Genomic DNA, 19,617 nt, shown 5'->3' with positions numbered 1-19,617 from the left:
TGGGTTAGTTTTCCTTGTTTCCCTTTCAGAGGATTTGTCATTGATATACAGAAATGTCTTTGATTTATGGGTATTGATTTTGTATCTTTTTACTTTGCTGAATTCATTTACTAGTTCTAGAAGTTTTCTGGTAGAATTTTTTGGGTCTTCTAGGTATAGAATTATATTTTCACGATCATTGTTTTTTTAATATATATATTTTCAGTTGTTGATAGACCTTTATTTTATATATATATATATATATATATATATATATATATATATATATGGTGCTGAAACTTGAACCCAGTGCCTCACACATGCTAGACAAGCACTCCACCATGAACCCCAGTCCCAGCCCACAACCACTGGTTTCTATAGGTTAGTTTTCATGATGCTGGAGTATTTTCTGTTAGACGGTATATATTTCTATAAGGTGATCCTAGAAGTGTTTTTGAGAGGAAACCAGATTTTTGTAAGAAGATACATTTTTATTTCCTGAGCCTATACTACTAAATTCTCAAAACAGTGACTCAAACAGATTACTTTCTAATTAGGAAACAAAAGTATTTTAATAAAATTTAGTCTCATTCATACCTTGGTGCTCTACATGTGTTCTTATTTGAAAAAATATTACATACCACATGATCCAGCAATTCCACTTTTAAATATATAATATATAATCCCCCCCCCAAAAGAAATTAGTATGTTGAATAGATATCTGCACTCTCAACATTCATTTCAACAATATTCACAATAACCAGCTATGGAATCAAACTAAGTGTCTATCAATATCAGTGGATAAAACTATTCAGCCTTTCAAAAGAAGAAAAACTATAGGCTGGGAATTTAGCATATGCAAGACCTTGGGCTGATCATCAGCACCTAAATAAAGAAATAAATACATATCCTGTCATTTGGGACATCATAAATGAACCTAGAGAACATTATACTGAATGACATGTGAAGCATAGAAAGATAATTACAGTATAATCTCATATGTGGACTCTAAAAACATAATAGAATTCATGGAGAGTAGAGTGGTGATGGCCAGAGGAATGGGGTGGGATTGGGGGATTTGTAAAATGTTGGTGAATGGATACAGAATTTCAGTTAAGGAGGAATAAGTTCCAAGACTGTAAAACATGGTGTCTGTAGTTAATAAAAAATACTGTATTCTTGAAAAATGCTATTAATTTCAAATATTTTCACTATGAAAAAACGTGAGGAATTTCATAATGTATATAATATATCAAAATAGCATGATGTACTCCATAAATATATATATTTTTGTTAATTACACAGTAAGTGAAGAAAAGAAAAATATAGGTTTTTATTTCAGACTATTACAATATACTTTCCCTCAACTTGTTGTGTCACTGTTAATTAAATCAGTGGTCAAAATGTAATTTTAAGTATTTCCCAATGTTATAGACATTGAAATAATAACTTTGTAGAGTTCCAAAAATGTTTACAGTGATTATTGTTACTCTACTTCAATTGAGTTTATATAACTTATGGGTGATAAGAAATTTATCTTCATTGTATTCATGGTAATGGTAGCCCCTGACATTTGAACTTTTTAGTTTCTAAAATACTAACGTAAGCTTAATCAAAAATTCTTTCATACTACTTAATAAATCTGATTTTCTTGTACCTTTTTAAAAAACGACCCTAACATTTAAACATTAAAGTCATCTCTAATAATGTTTTGTTTGTTTGTTTGTTTGTTTTAATTCTGATTCATTTAGCTCCTAAAGAAACAGAGTCCAAGGGACAAGAAGAGGAATCTGAGAGCCTTGTTAAATATTTTAATGTTGTTTGGTGTAAACCTTCAAAGAAAAAACACAAAAAGTGGGAAGGTGATGCTATTCTTATTGTAAAAGGAAGGTCATTTACATTGAAAGATTTGGATGGCAAAGACATTGGAAAAGGTATTATGATATTACCTAATGTTTATGAATTGATCTAAAATTAGTGTATGTTTTTGATTATAAAATTGAAATATAATTGGGCTTTATAAAGTCCATATTCATGCCATACTATGTATGATACATAAATTATTTCATATTAATCAGTTATCCTAACTATCTTAGGATCTGTGTTAGCTCAATAAGATAAATTCAACTTATGGTTTCATTTTCTCCAAAGTGGTCAGCCAATTATATATAGTTATTTTATCATACTTCTAAGATTAAGCAGTTTATGTTGATATGCTTTTTCCTCTATTTTTTTTTTTTGTGAATGGTTAGTGATTAAAAATTTTTAAAGGGTGTTGATAGCAAAAGTTGAATAATAGAATTTCAGTGCTATGCAAGAAAATTTTGGGAAACAGAACAAGGAAATAATGGTTAGGCTTACATAGATTAACACATCTAAATTGGAGGTTACCATTTGTGTTATAAAATGTTTCCAGTGTAATTGACCCTAGTACAAGTTAGCCTATACATTCAAAATGCTTAATATTATATTAAGCTTGTGTAAATGAAGGAGCATATTATCATTTGCATTGCTTCCTATTGTTCAATTTTGAATGTGGCCAAATTATAAAATCTGTTTTACATGTTCATTCCTTCACTTAAAATTATTGTTTGTAGCTGGGTGTGGTGGCATACTCGTGTAATCCTAGCATTTTGGGAGGCTGAAATAGGAGGACTGTGAATTCAAAACCAGCCTCAGCAATAACAAGGTGCTAAGCAACTCAGTGAGACCTTGTGTCTAATAAAAAACAAAATAGGGCTGGAGATGTGGCTCAGTGGTTGAGTGCCCCTGAATTTAATCCCTGATATAAAAAAAAAAAAAAATTGCCCCTGGGTTCAATACCCCCCTCCCCCACAAATTTTTGGTAATATATGTGTGCCAACCACTATGCTAGGAGTAAAGAATTAAAAGTTATTTTAATTTAGAGTTTAGTGGGGATAATGCATTTAATAATTAGGATACAATAAAATAATTGTTTCAATAAATTTTTATTAGGTGTAGTGATAACATAAAAGGACCATTTAATTTAGCTTAGGAGACTTAGGGATAAGCTCATCAGATTTACTGTTTAAGAAATATATATTGAAAGTATATATTTGGGAGGTCATGTGAAAGGGACTTGTGTAAATGGAAGAGCATATACAAAAGGCAGGAAAGAATTGAAATTAATTCGGTGTTTCAGAAATGTAGCATATGGAAGGGTAGTGACACAGCGATAAGGGTTGAAATTGAACTTAATGATCTGCAACAGAATGTTTTATTAATTATAAAAACAGGAGGCAGCTACTATGTATACAATATTTAGTAATTAGAGGACAGTACTCATTTCCTGTTGTTAAGGTAGATTGGGACTAGATTTTTCAGCTAGAGAGGTAAAATTCTCAGAATTAACTCTGTAATATCTTACAAGGTATCATATACATAGTTTTGTGTATGTATAGTTTACAATAAAATGATCTTTTATTTGCAGGTATAAAAGTTAAACTGGTGGGTTTTTAACCCTGGTCCTGCAAGTAGAGTCAACTGAGGTGCTTTAAAAATTCTAATGCCTGGGCTCTAAACTCTGTGGCTCTGATTTAGTTGATGAATAGGTAAAGGGACTGGTCATAGGTATGTTTTACGTTTCCAGGTGATTCTAATATCCAACTATGAGAACCAGTTATAAACAATGAAGGGGATTATATTGGTTTTCAAATTAAAACGTCTAACTATAAGACTTGGCTTTCCTAATTATAGCATTAATAAGAGCTTTAATTGGGAGCTAATTGTGCAAGTGACTGCCTATAAACAAGCAGATTTTCTTTGAAATAATTGGATATATAGGATTTAAATTTGCTATAAGGATAGTTGCTAAGAACACCAAAACTGGAACACTAAAATTATTGGTAATTGTGATAGGGCAGTCAAGCTCAATGGCCACTATTATACCATATGCAGAAACAAAGCAAAAATGAAAAACAAAGGTGGAAAACAAGGGTAACAGTTAAGAAAGTCTTCAGGTGTTTGAAAGAGCCATTACTGTGGACCAATATAAAATCAGAGATTCTGGAATTAAAGAATTTTAATGATATCCTCATGCTTATTCCTGTCTTTCATTTTCATGTAAAACTGAGTTAAAGAGTAATTGGATTCTATAAGAATAAAAGCTAAAACTATAATCTTCCTTAATGTGGAGAGGTCAAGACCATTGCTGAATCAGAATGAAGTGAAGGAACATCACTAAACATATTTGGAACGTCAGCTTAAGCACAGGTTAAGCATTCCTTATCTCTACAACTTTTTTGAGCATCATATAGGTGCTCTAAAGATTTTGAGTTTTGGACTTTTTGGATTTAGGATTTTTGGATTAGAGATGTACAACCAGTAAAGTCTTTCTACTTAAGAATATTAAAAGTAAAATATACTTTACCATAAATAATTTTAAAAATATTAATTAAAATGAAAAAATATTAAACACTTTTAAGAACTGGTTCAGATAATAAATTTAAGATGAGTTTTATTGGGGCAAATTGTAGAATTTTCAACTAATAACAGGGTCATATTTTTTTGAAATATGACAGTCTATTAATATTTTTTTAGAAACTTAAGAACAGTTTATGATATACACAGTTCCTGCCCTTTGTGATGGCACAATAACTATACATTTCATATTTTGATTCACTTGATAGGAAAGTATGAGAGTCTAAAATTCTGTCTAGTTAATGGTCATTTTGAGCAGACTTGTTGAATTATTCATATTTATATTCCATCAGCACCCTACACATGGCAACACTTAAATGTTCATTAAGTTAATATTAATTTAAACAATATTATAAAATATATCACTTTATAATTATATAATTAAAGAGCTGTAACTTGTAATATCAAAAGCTTCTTCCCACAACTGTATTTTAACTTTGCTATCTCAGTACACTCACTACTAGTTGTGGTAACCATTACTTTTATTGCTAATTCTTCAGATTTCTAGCTATTTCTAATTGGAAACAGAGATATCATAGTATCTCTCCAGAAAAAAAAAAAGAGAGTTCATGTAGCCTATTACACTATTTTCTTGGCTTGATGTTTTCAAACCAAAGCAACCTTGTTTTTGTTAAAGTGTGACTGATTTTCATAGTCGTGATTTCTTCTGACTTTAGTTTTTCCCTAATGAAAATAAAAATTATGTTTCATTTGGGCTAACACATTGTACAAGGTTAAAAATATATGCAGAGTTTTCATCCTGCATTGTCTTGGAAAGGTGGCTGTAGTATCACTGTCATCTTAGAATGTTAGTTCAATTAATTTGTTTTTCTTTCTCAACCTAAAGGTATTGGACATAAATTCAAAGAGCTTGAAACAATCGAAGAGGGCCAAACACTGATGATTGCGGGAAAAGAATTGGAAATCGTGGGGATAATCCCTCCTGATGACTTCAACAGTGGCAGGTGTTTTCAACATGGAGGAGGAAGTCCTGCTATCCCAAGTTCTCAAACTGCCAGAAAGTGCTTTTCTAACCCTTTCAAGAGTGTGTGTAAACCAAGTTCAAAGGAAAATAGACAGAATGGTTCCCAAAATTGCAAACCACGCCATGATCCATATGCACCAAGTGAGATTTAAAAAATAATTTGAATATTCTGTTTTTACTTTCAAAATCATTTTTGGTATATGAATTAAAGTTTAAAATTTTGTTTTGTAGTGTTCAGCTGAAATACATGTTTTCCTTCATATATTCAATCTTACACAAGGGATAATGTTGAAGTCAAACAGTAAGAGTTTGGTAATTATTTAATATGTAAATGTATAATCCAGAAATATAGTAATCAAAATATTATACATGTGTTGAAGGAAAAATACTAACTGTAAATGTGACATACACAAAAGTATAATTTTTTAAAAATATTTTTTAGTTGTAGATGAACACAATACCTTTATTTTATTTATTTTATGTGGTGCTGAGGATTGAACCCAGTGACTCACACATGCTAGGCAAGCACTCTACCACTGAGCCACAACTGTAGTCCCACACAAAAGTATAAATTTGAATGAAATTTGACTTCTATAGAAAGGAGAAAAAATAGTCAATTTATAGACCAGAATTATAATTATGCTTTGAATAGCATATGCTTTGATCACATGTCTTAGTGTATGAAAATGTTGAATGATATGATGCCATGCAAAGAAATCAAGTTTCACCTGTAAAATTCAGTTCAATTCAGTTAATGTTCACATTAATGAATTTCATTTTAAAAACTTTGCTTTATAGGGCCGGGGTTGTAGCTCAGTGGTAGAGTGCTTGCCTCCCATGCATGAGGCCCTGGGTTCAATCCTCAGCATCATATATATTTAAAAAAAAAAATCCATTGACAACGAAAAAATTATTTAAAAAAAATTATCCATTTTTACTTCCTAATCCCTTGCCTAATTGACCTCAAAGATGAAAGCCTAATTGACCTCATAGATGAAAGCATTTTTACTTAGAATCCTGGGAAGATCCACAGAAAAATTGTTCTCTGGGTGATTGCTAATGGTAAACATGATCAAAACTCTCATTTTGATGTGACTGTATATTTCTACATGGATGAATTTAAGCTACTGGAACCTATTTCTTTCTCTCTCTTTTTTTGGTACCAGGAATCGAACCTAGGGATACTAAACTACTGAGTCATATCCACAGCCCTTTTTATTTTTTGTTTTGAGACAGGTTCTCACTAAGTTTATGAAGGCCTTGCCAAGTTGTTGAGTCTAGCTTTGAATTTGTAATCTTCTTGCCTGAGCCTCCTGAGTTGCTGGGATTACAAGTGTGAACCACCACACCTGGTTGAACCTATTTCTTTTGTTTTCATGTCCTTATAGATCTCTTTTTTATTTTTTGTATCTAATTCAATTTTTAACCATGATATAAACATGCAAATTCACCCCCAAAATAAGTTTGATCGTTTTTTTATCTTACCTCAGATTTATCATTTGAGACTTGCCTTATAGTTTTATTTGCTTTTGCCTTTATGATGATGGTACTTTATTAAAACCTTTAAACTCTCAGCATATTTATGGAGAATTACTTTCTTTTTCTCCCACTTCCAGTACTGAGGATTGAACCCAGGTATGCTCTACTACTGATTTACACCCCCAGACTTATTTTGATTTTTCATTTTGTGACAAGATCTCACTGAGTTGCCAGGCTGGCTTTGAACTTGCTATCCTCCTGTCTCAGCCTTTCTAGTGACTGGAATTACAAGAATGTACTACTGTGTACAGAGAATTAATATTATTATTCAATTGTTTATTTCACGTGGCTTTGCACAGGATCGTGAATTTGTCATTTATGAATGTAATAATTAACTTTAAGCAAATAATGATAGCTTAATCATGGAAAATGTATGATGTTCATTTCTGATAATAGGGATAATGGTCATTTTTGTTAGTATATGTAGGACTGAAAATAAGAAAGCCTTTATGCTAAGTTTGGGGAATCTTTAGAATGTGAAGCCATAAGCATTGATAAATGCATCTTTGCAAAATTCTAACTTCAGGTGAAAGTAGTTCTCTCCTCTGAATACTGAGCTAGTGAATGTTGTAGCTTACCAAGTTTCTTATTAGACAAGAGTGAATTAGTGGTTTCGAAGCAGTCTGGAGCATATGAAGTTTGGGAAGCTTTTTGTAATTCTTCGAATGAAATCATATAATGGTAAGGTGTGAGAGTTTCTTTTTTGGTTTTGTAATCTTGTTTAGCATCAGTATTACTAAATATCATGTTTTTTTCCCCATAAATGATGGCAAGAGTTCTATCTTGGGAATTAATGAAAACAAGATAAGTGTAGTTGCTGACAAAGTGAAATTACATTTATAATTATGCTTTTATCTTTATTTTAAGATTCCCTCGTTATGCCACTACCAGACAAGAATCACCAGTGGATGTTCAATAAGAACAATTTCCCTCTTGTGGAGGTAGTTGTTGATCCTCATCTTGTATATCATCTTCGCCCACACCAGAAAGAAGGAATCATATTCCTTTATGAAGTTGTAATGGGAATGAGGTAGGAAAAGAAGTCATTTGTTTAGTCTAATTTGATTTTGATTTACCCTGTAACATAAAAATGCTTTTCCAAGAATAGCTTGATATGAGGAGTCTAAAGGGTACACTCTGAATTTTAGTTGGTAGGAAAGGTAAGTGATACTTAATGAATATATTTATTTCAAAAGTGGTTTTTGATGGATGCTATGTGCCAGAAACCCTGCGAGGAGGTAATCATATAGGACTTAGGACCATACCATGGTCCTTACTCTTAAGTGGTTTTTAAAATATTTCAACATTAAAGTGATAGAATAAGAGGGCTGGGGTTGTGGCTCAGCAGTAGAGTGCTTGCCTCGCATGTGCAAGACCCTGGGTTCTATCCTCAGCACCACATAAAAAAAATAAATAAATAAAATAAAAATAAAAAATAAATAAGTGAAATAAAGGTGTTGTGTCCAACTACAACTAGCTTGGTACTAGTATGATAAGGGGTTGGGAAACAAACAAGAAACTCTTAATTTTGCTTAGAAGAATTTTGGGGAAAAGATTTTCTTCTATTTCACTTCTATTTTTAAAAAAGGGAACAAAGTACCCTCCCACTTTGAGGTTTTTCTTATTAAGGAATAATAGTATCCTTAAAGTTATAAGACACACAACTACACAGCAGAAAGAAGAAAAAGAATCAAAGGCCCCAAAATTAAATACCACAAACATCTTGGAATATTTCCTTGTTTGTTTTGTTTTGTTTTTAAACGCAAAGGCCTTTGATTTTTATATTTGTCATTTAAAGGTAATGATAAATGTACATTTTCCCCAATTTGAAGAATCCCGTGAATGATAGGAAATACTGTCTCCCAGAAACTTTTAGCTAGATTTAAGTTCTAGCCTCCTCCTTTTGGAGATCTTATCTTAGTTGGCCTAGGAATCATCTTTTTCTTTCATCTTCTGAATCTAATCGAGGCTGAACTTAAATTTTTTTTTTTTTTTTTTTTTTTAGAACTTTATAGTTATGCACAGAAGTTGGTTTCATTCTGACAAACTCATACATGCATGGAATTCGCTTTCAGTTCAGTCTTCCCCCCCCACCCCCCACTTTTCTCTCTGGTCATTTCTCCTCTCTCCCATTCTGCTTCTTCTGCTACTTCCTTTTGCTCATCTATTAATTTGTATTTGATTGTTTTTTTCTACCAGTGCATAAGATGAAGTTCCCTTTTGTATGTTTATATATGCACATAACCTGATTTTTTAAGAATTCATTCTGTATTACCTCCTTTTACCCATCCTTCCACTCTCTCTTTTTTAAAAAATATTTTTAGTTGTAGGTAGACACAATACCTTTATTTTATTTTTATGTGGTGCTGAGGATCAAATCCAGTGCCTCCCACATGCTAAGCAAGGGCTCTGCCACTGAGCCACAACCCCAGCTCTTCTGTCTCTTCATCTCCTTCTTCTACATTACTCATCTTCCCTTTTAAGTTATCTTGTCTTTCTCTCCCCTTTTCCTATATTTTACTCTAATTTCTGTATATGAGAAAATATTTGACCTTTTAGTTTCTGAGGTTAAGCCTGATATTTTAATTATTTTAAGTTCCTAAATATTATTTGATTCCTAACCTTTTTTAGTATCCCACTATAGCAGTCCATAGTAAATGATGTCATATAGACATAGTGTATTGTCTGGACTATTGTAGTAACTCCTAACTTGTATTGTTTCTGATTCTTCTCAAATTTAATCTTCATATAGATACCAGCTTGAGTTTTCTGCAAAACAATTCTGAACAATCATTCCTTACTTAGAATTATTTGCAGTCCAAGAATTTAAAACAATGTGTCCCAATCTCTGATTCTTACTCATGTGATCCATTTTGTGGTGGTAAATGGACAAGATTTAAATTAAAAAAATTTTTTTTTTAGTTGTAGTTGCACACAATATCCTTGTCTTATTTATTTGTTTTTATGTGATGCTGAGGATCAAACCCAGAGCCTTGCACATGCTAGGCCAGCACTCTACCCCTGAGCCATAATCCCAGCCCCATAAGTTAAAAAATTTTAATAGTAGTATATTTCATTAATGAATTATTAGAAAAAGTAGCACTTTAAATTTTAGGTTTCACAGATAAAATATACTTAAAAATTTTTTAAATATTTATTTTTTAGTTTTAGGTAGACGTAATATCTTTATTTTATTTTTATGTGGTGCTGAGAATCGAACCCAGTGCCTCACACATGGTAGGCGAGCACGCTACCACTTAAGCCACATCCCCAGCCCCTAGAATTTTTTTTCAGATCAATTTGTTAAAAGTGAGTTGACTGGGCTCAGTCAGTAGAGTGCTTGCCTCGCCCTGGGTTCAATCCCCAGCACCACCAAAAAAAAAAAGTGAGTTGATTAATGAGCTGAGATTGTAGCTCAGTAGTAGAGCACTTGTCTAGCATGTGTGAGGTTCTGAGTTTGATCCTCAGCACCACATAAAAATGAATAAATAAAGGCATTTTGTCCATCTACAACCAAAAAAAATTTTTTTAAAGTGAGTTGGCTTAAAGAAAAATAACATAGTAGTACATATACAGCAAAAAAGAATGATGGTCATCATGAAAGACTGATGTTTGGGAAATCCTTATTTACAAATACAATCTAAGCTTTCAGGGTGCATATCCTCATCTTCTGTCTTTTAACTACCTAGCCAGCTTTGTATTTCTGTATTTTCTCTCTTGGAATTCAGTTCAAGATCCAACTGCATGCTGATTGAATATAGTAAATACCTGTTTACTCTTTAAAATTCTTTGCAAGGTACATCTTCTCTGTGAAGTTTTCCTGCTCCCTTTTTTTCCACCTTGAAAGGGTGGATTTCTGTTTTCTCTCTGCTATCATTATTCATTCATGTCTCATTGGTCTGCATTGGCCAGTTGTTTATCTAAAAAAATGGAGACTTTACTTCATGTTTGTAATTTTTTCTCTATACCTTGAAATAGAAAGCATACATAAAATTATTTATTGGTTCTTATTTCTACTAATAAGAAATATCATTAGCTATTAAAGTATATTTATAATTTTGGTAATATCTTTAATTCCCTTGGACTTTGTTACTTTTAAAAATATAAAGTGATATAAAATGCATGATTTTATTATTAAATTGTATTAATTTAGTTGAACTGAAGAACAGCATACTTTTATTAAATTATGTGAATCTGATCAAGTATTTATTAATTTTTTAAATAGTATTTAGATCTGTTTTGGTTGAGGATTTCATTTTCTGCCAGACAGTGATAAATTCTTATTCTAAAATAAACTTATTTATTTTTAATAAATTCAGCTCAGTAGATCTTGCTGATATATTTTTAACTTTTGATATCTAATACAGAAACTGGTGAAAATTGCTCAACTATAGTGATGAGAAACACAATTATAGTTAAATTATCCAAATGTAGATATAAAATTGGGATTCATTTCTAGACTCCAAAATATGTACATATAAACAGTAACTGTTTTAAATTCAGCTTCTAATTTTAGATTATGTCTTGGTAATTTCGTTGAAAATATGTAAAGGATATAATTATCAAAGATGCAAAAGAGATGTGTTGTAAATCAGCTGATTGAAAAACCATAGATAGAGCTGGGCTTGGTGGTCTATGTCTGTAGTTCAAGCTGTTCTGGAGACTGAAAAGGGAGGATTGCTTGAGCCTGGAAGTTTGAGAATAGACTGGACAACATAGTGAAACTCCTCCATCTTTAAAAAGAAAAGAAAAAAAAAAAAGAGGAAGAAGAGGAAATATTGGAAGATTCTTCATAATTACAAAATACCAGTTTCTGGTTCTTGATGATTTGGGGAATATAAAATATTTCCTGTAGTTATTAAAGAAAGTAAATTATTTCTAACAGAATGAATGGCAGATGTGGAGCTATTCTTGCTGACGAAATGGGTTTAGGGAAAACATTGCAATGTATTTCGCTCATCTGGACCCTGCAGTGTCAGGGACCCTATGGAGGCAAGCCAGTAATAAAGAAGACACTTATTGTCACACCTGGAAGCTTGGTGAATAATTGGAGAAAAGAATTTCAAAAATGGCTAGGAAGTGAAAGGATCAAGGTATTTACTGTTGATCAGGTAAGAGATTTTTGAAAGTTTAGCCTTAGTCATTCTTTAAATCTCTAGCTTTTCAAATCACTAATTCAGTTTTTAACTCTTTATGATGCAGTTTTTCAAGTATAACTCCCTAATATCTTTGCACAAAAATGGAGTCTTAGCTTACATTTTGATTTTGAGTTGTTATGGACAGAATGTTTGAATCCCTGCCAAATCCTTATGTTGAAGCCTTAATCTCAATATGCAGATGCTCCTTGCCTTGCCATGGGGTTATATAATATGAATCAAAAATGCATTTAATACATGCAACCTATTTGAATATCATATCTTAGCTTATCTTACCTTAAGCATACTGTTTGGCAAAATCATCTAATAAACAATAAAATATTGAATATCTTGTGATTTATTGAATCATGAAAAGAAGAAATAGAAGGATTGTATGAGTATGCTTTTGCACCACTGTAAAATAAGAAAATTACAAGTTAGTCATCATAAATTCAGGGACCCTCTCAGGAAGTTGGGTGCTTGGGAGGTAATTAAGCTTACATAAGGTCAGGAGAGGTCAGATAAAAGTAGTGCCTTTGTAAGAAAAAGAGGAGACACCAGAACTTCTCCTCTCAACCATTTGAGGATATAGCAAGAAGGCTTCCATCTGCAAATCAGGAAGAGGGTCCTCACCTATTATGCTGGCCCTCTGATCTCTGTCCTCCTAATCCCCAGAACTATGAGAAATAAATGGCTATTGTTTAAGCTACCTAATCTGTAGTATTTTATTATCACAACCTGAGCCAACCATGACAGAAAAAGTTAACACGTTCTAGTAGTTGATAAACAACTGTAAGAAATATTCTTTTTAAATTTGATTTCACATAGTTTCTGCTCATAGTTTGTTAAATGTTTTTCTTTTCCCCTCAGGACCACAAAGTTGATGACTTTATCAAATCTACATTTTATACTGTTCTTATCATCAGTTATGAAATGTTACTTCGTTCCCTGGATCAAATTAAGAATGTAAAATTTGATCTTCTAATCTGTGATGAGGGGCATCGTTTGAAGAACAGTGCCATTAAAACAACTACAGCCCTCATTAGCCTCTCTTGTGAGAAAAGAATAATTTTAACTGGTCAGTATTCACTTTGGGGAAGACATGATGGAATTTTTGCCTATTGAACATGTAAGATTTATAATCTGATGTTAGACATCCAAAGAACTGGTTGTGTTGAATGGAATTCATACTAATAAACCCATGTAATTAAATCTTGGTAGGATTCTGATCCTTCAAACCCTTTTGTGATTTTTCTGCAGCCCTGATTTTGAGGATTTCTGAGGAATAAACCCAACGGTACCATAGTAAAGAATATAGGAGAGATGGGGGGCTGGGGAAGTAGCTCAGTGGTAGAGTGTACATCTCGCATGGTGAAGCCCTGGTTTTGATCCCCAGCACTGCAATAAAATAAAATAATCAATAAAAAGTAAAATAAAATAATAAAGAACTAAAATCCAAACTATGAACCAGTAATTTACAAAAAAGAAACATAAAAGAATATAGGAGATGGGGCTAGATTGGATTGCCTGTGCTTAGCTTCTGAGTTAGCAATGACATTTACAGCTGTGCAACTTTGGGCAAGTTATTTAACTTCTTTGTGTCCTAGTTTCCTTAGTGAAACAGGGGTATGGTGTCATCTACTATATAGTTATTCTGATGTTTAAGTTATTCTGTATAAAATTCTTGGGACTACCTGACATGTGGTAAACATTTAATATCAAGGTCTCCTGGGGATTAAACTCTGGGCCTTGCATGTGCTAGACAAGTGCTCTACCCCTAAGCTCCATCCCTAACCCACTGTATTAAATATTTTCATGTCTGTGCTACATGTGCATGGCTTATTTGCTGGCCAAACTTCTGGCCCAGATGGTCTGGAAAGGTGTGATGGACCATGTGTAAATATAAGAATTCTTTTCTACACAGTTCTTTTAAGCTTAAGGCCTAGCCTAGAGTCAGGTCTGAATTTTTTAACATACTTCTGTTTCATACCTCACCTTGGTCTTGTGCATCCTTCGTTTGCCCCTCTGGCAGCAGCAGAAAGAAGAGAATCATATTCACTCCTGATACTTACAAACCCTCCATTTTGGTAGGCTCCATTTCCCTACCATTTTCAGTCCTTCTGGCAGGAATGGGCAGGGCATGGTTATTCTTTTTATTATTATTATTTTTTTTTTCTGTACTGGAGATTGAACCTATGGATGCTTTACCAGTGAGCTGCAAAGATCTTACTAAGTTGCATAGGGCCTCTCTAAGTTGATGAGGCTGGCCTTGAACTTCCAGTCCTTTTGCCCCAACCTCCCAGGTCTCTGGATTGCAGGTGTGTGACACTGTGCCTGGCTTTTTTTTTAATTAGATCTATTTAGACTTTTGGCTTTCATTCCCATATTCACTCATTTCAAGATAGGGTGTGTGTGTGTGTGTGTGTATGTGTGTGTGTTGTGGTGGTGGTGGTGGTGGTGGTGCTGGTGCTGGGGATGGAACCCAGGGCTGGCCCTTGAGCATGCTAGGCAAGTGTTCTCTTTCATTGAGCTAGGTCCCTGCTCCATGATTGTTTTTACTATATCATGACCTTTTATGTATTTTTTTATCCTTAGTGTATTTTCTCTCTCTTTTTAAAAATGTTTTCTCTTTTTCTTTTTTTTTTTTTAGTTGTAGATGGACACAGTACCTTTATTTTATTAATTTATTTTTATGTGATACTGAAGATTGAACTGAGGATTTCATACATGCTAGGCAAGCATTCTACCACTCACTGATCTACAACCTCAGCCCCCTTAGTGTATTCTCTATGCCTGTCAGAGCTCTTATTGGAAGTTAAAATGAGAAAGAAGGAGTGTGAATAACTGCTTGTTCCTTCTTTCTGAATCCTTAGGGTAGAAGTATTTCTTTCTTTTTTTGGTTGTAGATGGACACAATATCTTATTTATTTATTTTTATGCGATGCTGAGGATTGAACCCAGGGCATCACACATGCGAGGCAGGTGCTCTACCACTGAGCTACGGCCCCAGTCCAGAAGTATTTCTTAAAGCAACAGGGAACAGAAAATTCCTTTTTTTTTTTTTTTTTGACTTGAGGTAAGGAAGGAGCCCATCTTTAAGTAATCCATAGTCATTTGACATCCAGTTTGTGAAGAAATTTTGTATTAACCATTATCAGAGGTAATTTTTAAAATTACTTTTTAAAAAATAACTTTGACTCAGGAGGCTGAGACAGGAGGATGACAAATTTGAGGCCAGCCTCAGATATTTATTGAGTCTTTTTAGCAACTTGGTGAGACCTTGTTCAAAATAAAAAGAAAAGAAGGGCTGGGGATGTAGATCACTGATAAAATGCCCCTAGGTCAACCTAATCACCAAAAAATAAAAAATAAAATTGAGAAATGTTACATGATCTTTTTTTTTTTAAAATTTAGTCACTTGTCACTTAAAGATGAAAAAGATGAAAAACAAACAAACAAAAAAACCAGAGTAAAATATCATAGTTACTTCTATCCTCAAAATTTAATAGGTGCTCAACAAATGTTTGAAAGTAATAGTGATATGGAAGCCAGAGAACAGAAAGGCTGGTATTGGTTATTTATAAAATGTTATTTTTAAAGGAGAAAAGGAAATGGGGAACAGAAAACTTATGCGATTTTCATGTCTTTGACTGTTCAAGCAACTGAGTCGATTCTTCATTCTTAATTCCCAAAGCCACAGTTCACACTTCTTGACTAGCCTTTGATCTTGATATCCTTGGGACTGGAAAAGGACTTAGCTGAATTTAGCTGTCTTGTGTTGGAAGAGAAAAGCAGATTATTTCTTCTGATTGCTCAATATGGGGTCAATATTGCTTATTTAAAGAATAGTTGTAGCTATAAAATAAAGAAGATTAGCACTAGAAGTGATGAGTAAAAGAAATAAAAAAGAGGAGTAGGAAATAAAGGTTACTGAAAAGTATTGAAGGTCAGGAGTGAAAGTAAAATATTCCCATACTTGAAAATCAGACAATTTTCTTTGGTAAAGATGGAAAGTTTTATATTCTTGATTACAAGCAAATACCAATTTAACTAGCATTCCATACTAAATTTAATCTTTGCAGTAAAAAAAAAAAAATTGATTCTGGGACTTCATTCAGAAGGAATGTCCTGGTGGTGATTAGTGAGATAGTTTCTTTTGAGTGGTAGTGTTGTCCTCTGTATCCTTAATTTGTGAGTCTTGAGATTCTTTCTGCTTTCCTGTCCTTGTCAGCTCAACCCCCTGAGCTCTAAATTTAGGAGAAAACTAACACTAACTTCCAAATTGGAAGTACTTACTCATTGTTGATTTTTGTATCCTTAGATTTGCCTGAAAGAAATTTTGGTTTTGTTTTCTGGTATTATCCATCCAAGTGCTATGGAAAGCATTCAGTTAATATTGACTAGAAAATGGTTAGGATTCAGATTGAATACAGTGTAATAATTAGTTTCCGAGAGTCACCATAACAAAATAGCATAGATTGGGTAGCTTAAACAACAGTTACTTATTTTCCTACAGTTCTTAAGACTGGAAGTCCACATCTAGGCACCATTGTGTTGTGTGGATTGGCTACTTTGATCCTTACAACCCGAGGAGCTACTCTGTAATAAGAAACTGGTAGAAGTAATTTGCTCAGGGTCACTTAGGGAAGAAATGATGCAGGTAGGATTTGAACCGAAGCAGTCAGACTCCAAAGCCTGTTCTCACCCACTATGCTGTGAAAACCATAGATAAAAATTTATATGATTATTCATATTTTTAACTTGATTTGACCACTCTTTATTACTTTTAAGAAAGTTGCTTGTATTTATTCCTCTTTAGAAAGAGAGTACAAATTGCTTTAAAGACCTTGATTATAAAACAAACTTGACTTTCTCATCACTTTTATCTTGCCTTAGGTACTCCAGTTCAGAATGATCTGCAAGAATTTTTTGCATTAATTGATTTTGTAAATCCTGGAATATTAGGTACTTTGTCATCTTATAGGAAAATATATGAAGAACCCATCATTATGTCAAGAGAACCTTCTGCTTCTGAGGTATAATTTACTTTAACAAAAAAAAAAAAAAACTGTATACAGGGCTAGGGTTGTGGCTCAGAACTACAGCGCTTGCCTAGCATGTGTGAGGCACTGGGTTCTATCCTCAGCACCACATAAAGTAAAAACAAAAACAAAAAACAGATTGTGTTCACCTATAACTAAAAAATAAATATTAAAAAAAAAAAACTATATACAAACAGGCGAAGTGGTGCACACCTGTAATCCCATGGCTGCTCAAGAGGCTGAGAAAGGAAGATCATTTGAGAGCAGGACTTCAAGGCTAGCCTGGGTAACATAGTGATACCTCTTAGAAACATAAAAATTTTAAAAATAGTGTATATCTATTGCATATATCTTGTGATCTGGTAATGCTACTTTTAAGAACTTATAAAGAAATAGCAAAGGTTTGTTAAAATATTCTGTAAGGGTAGCAAATTGGAAACAGAAAGGAAACTAAAAGAAAACAAACATTTCAAAAGATAGAACTTTATTGTCTATCAATTGAAATTGTTATAAGTTATTGATTATAAAAAAAACACACCCTTGGGGCTGGGGTTATGGCTCAGCGGTAGAGCACTCGCCTCACATGTGCAAGGCCCTGGGTTCAATCCTCAGCACCACATAAAAATAAATAAATAAAATAAAAAGTCACCAAAACAAACAAACAAAAAACCACACCCTATTTCAGAGAAGTTAAATGTATGAAAATAATATTGTTTCAGATTCATAAACATAGTAATTTGTCAACAAATATTTATTGAACATATTCCATGAGCCAGGAACTATACAAAATAATAGTTTATGTGAATTTTTTTTTTTTTTTTTTGGTGATGCTATGGTTTGAACCCATGGCTTTGCATATGCTATGCAAGTGCTCTACCACTGAGCTACACCCCCAACCTGGTTTATGTGATTATTTAGTAGCATGGAAAATGTTCATGTTCCATTATTTAAAAATAAAATCATATTAGTTAATTTATCCAACATATATGTTAAACATTGTAAGTGGGTCAAAGGCTAAGTGCTAGACACTGGGAGATAGATAATGAGCCAAATAGATTGGTTCTTTGTTTGCCTGAAACTGTGTAGTTTGAGATCCTATTTTTGTTACAAATAAAAGTTAATCATTATATTTGTGTATTTATGTAGAGAAACAAGACTTAGAAGATATACATAAAAATCTTTACAACAATGCTTGTTTCTGCATGAATGTAATTTCTGTCTTTTCCTTAGTGCATGTATTACTTTTGTAATAAAAATTAAACATTGTTTTAAAATACAAGGAAAAAATTTCTGATTCACATAGGTATAAATATATACATATGGGATTTATTTTATACTTTCTTGTAAAGTTCTGTATGCTGAAAAGTTTTAATAGAGAATTTTTAACATATTTTGATGATACAGTTGACTTAAGATATACTGTTATTTAGTAAGCAATGTATAATGATTTGTAAAGCATTAACAGTATCTTGTGCTATGAATTTCTTGTAAGCTTAGTTTTAGGATCAATACTTTGTCAAAATATTTGCTTCCAAGAGAAGCAATCAGAAAAGTGTGGTGGTACATGCTTATAATCCCACCTACTTGGTAGGCTGAGGCAGGAGGCTTGCAAGTTTGAGGCAAAACTCTACAACTTGGTGAGACCCTGTCTCAAAAAAAAAGGGCCAATATTTGGCTCAGTAGTAGAGTGAGTTCAATCTTCACTGCAAAAAAAAAAAGAAAAGAAAAAAAAAAGGATTTTGTTTTTGTTTTATTTTTTGCTGTATCAGGTCTTTGTTGATAATTTTAATATTATTTTAATATTCTCTTTTTCCATAGGAAGAAAAGAAGTTAGGAGAGAGACGAGCAGCAGAACTTACTTGCCGTACTGGACTTTTTATCCTTAGAAGAACCCAGGAAGTCATAAATAAATATCTTCCACCTAAAATAGAGAATGTTGTCTTTTGCCGACCAAGTGCACTACAGATTGAACTGTATCGAAAGCTGTTGAATTCTCAGACTGTCAGGTTTTGTCTTCAAGGGTTGTTGGAAAATAGTCCTCATCTAATATGTATAGGGGCTCTTAAAAAACTCTGCAATCACCCCTGCCTTTTGTTCAACTCTATAAAGGTAAGTAGGATATGAAACAGTGTCAGGAATATCAGATGAGGGTTGTATGGTATGTGAGTCCAAGAAGGCAGGTTGGGCTAATTTCTGAGCTTACATTTATGGGTTTTTGAAAAGTTCTGTGGACTTTCCATGATGGCTGTGCTATCGCGCTTCTCCAGCTTTCTACTTGTTTCTTGAAGCATGTCCACATTCCTGGAGCTACAGTGGGGATGGAAAGAGTTTAGGCACTGCCTTAAGGAACACTTCTAATACTTTGCCATGGTGTCCTGTCCTATTTTATGTTAATATAGTCAGCTGTTTTTGTTTGTTGCTAACAAATATGAAATTTACCATTAAAAATATATTTTTTTCTCATCATAAAATTGATACCCAATTATTGCAGAATATT

General features: G+C 33.0%; 1 protein-coding gene across 1 annotated transcript in view; it reads left to right on the top strand.

Annotated features, from left to right (window-relative positions):
* Positions 1-19,617, top strand: part of Rad54b (RAD54 homolog B) — a 94,104-nt gene that overhangs the window by 59,881 nt on the left and 14,606 nt on the right. Inside the window, exons 3-9 of the mRNA XM_076835772.1 lie at positions 1,731-1,913; positions 5,267-5,545; positions 7,811-7,973; positions 11,829-12,054; positions 12,949-13,156; positions 16,975-17,114; positions 18,939-19,229. Coding sequence (XP_076691887.1) covers positions 1,731-1,913; positions 5,267-5,545; positions 7,811-7,973; positions 11,829-12,054; positions 12,949-13,156; positions 16,975-17,114; positions 18,939-19,229 — 1,490 coding nt within the window. The remainder of the gene's footprint in view (positions 1-1,730; positions 1,914-5,266; positions 5,546-7,810; positions 7,974-11,828; positions 12,055-12,948; positions 13,157-16,974; positions 17,115-18,938; positions 19,230-19,617) is intronic.

Source organism: Callospermophilus lateralis, chromosome 16 (genome assembly GCF_048772815.1).
Source record: "Callospermophilus lateralis isolate mCalLat2 chromosome 16, mCalLat2.hap1, whole genome shotgun sequence".
NCBI classification, from domain to species: domain Eukaryota; kingdom Metazoa; phylum Chordata; class Mammalia; order Rodentia; family Sciuridae; genus Callospermophilus; species Callospermophilus lateralis.
This window is presented reverse-complemented; position numbering and strand designations above follow the sequence as displayed.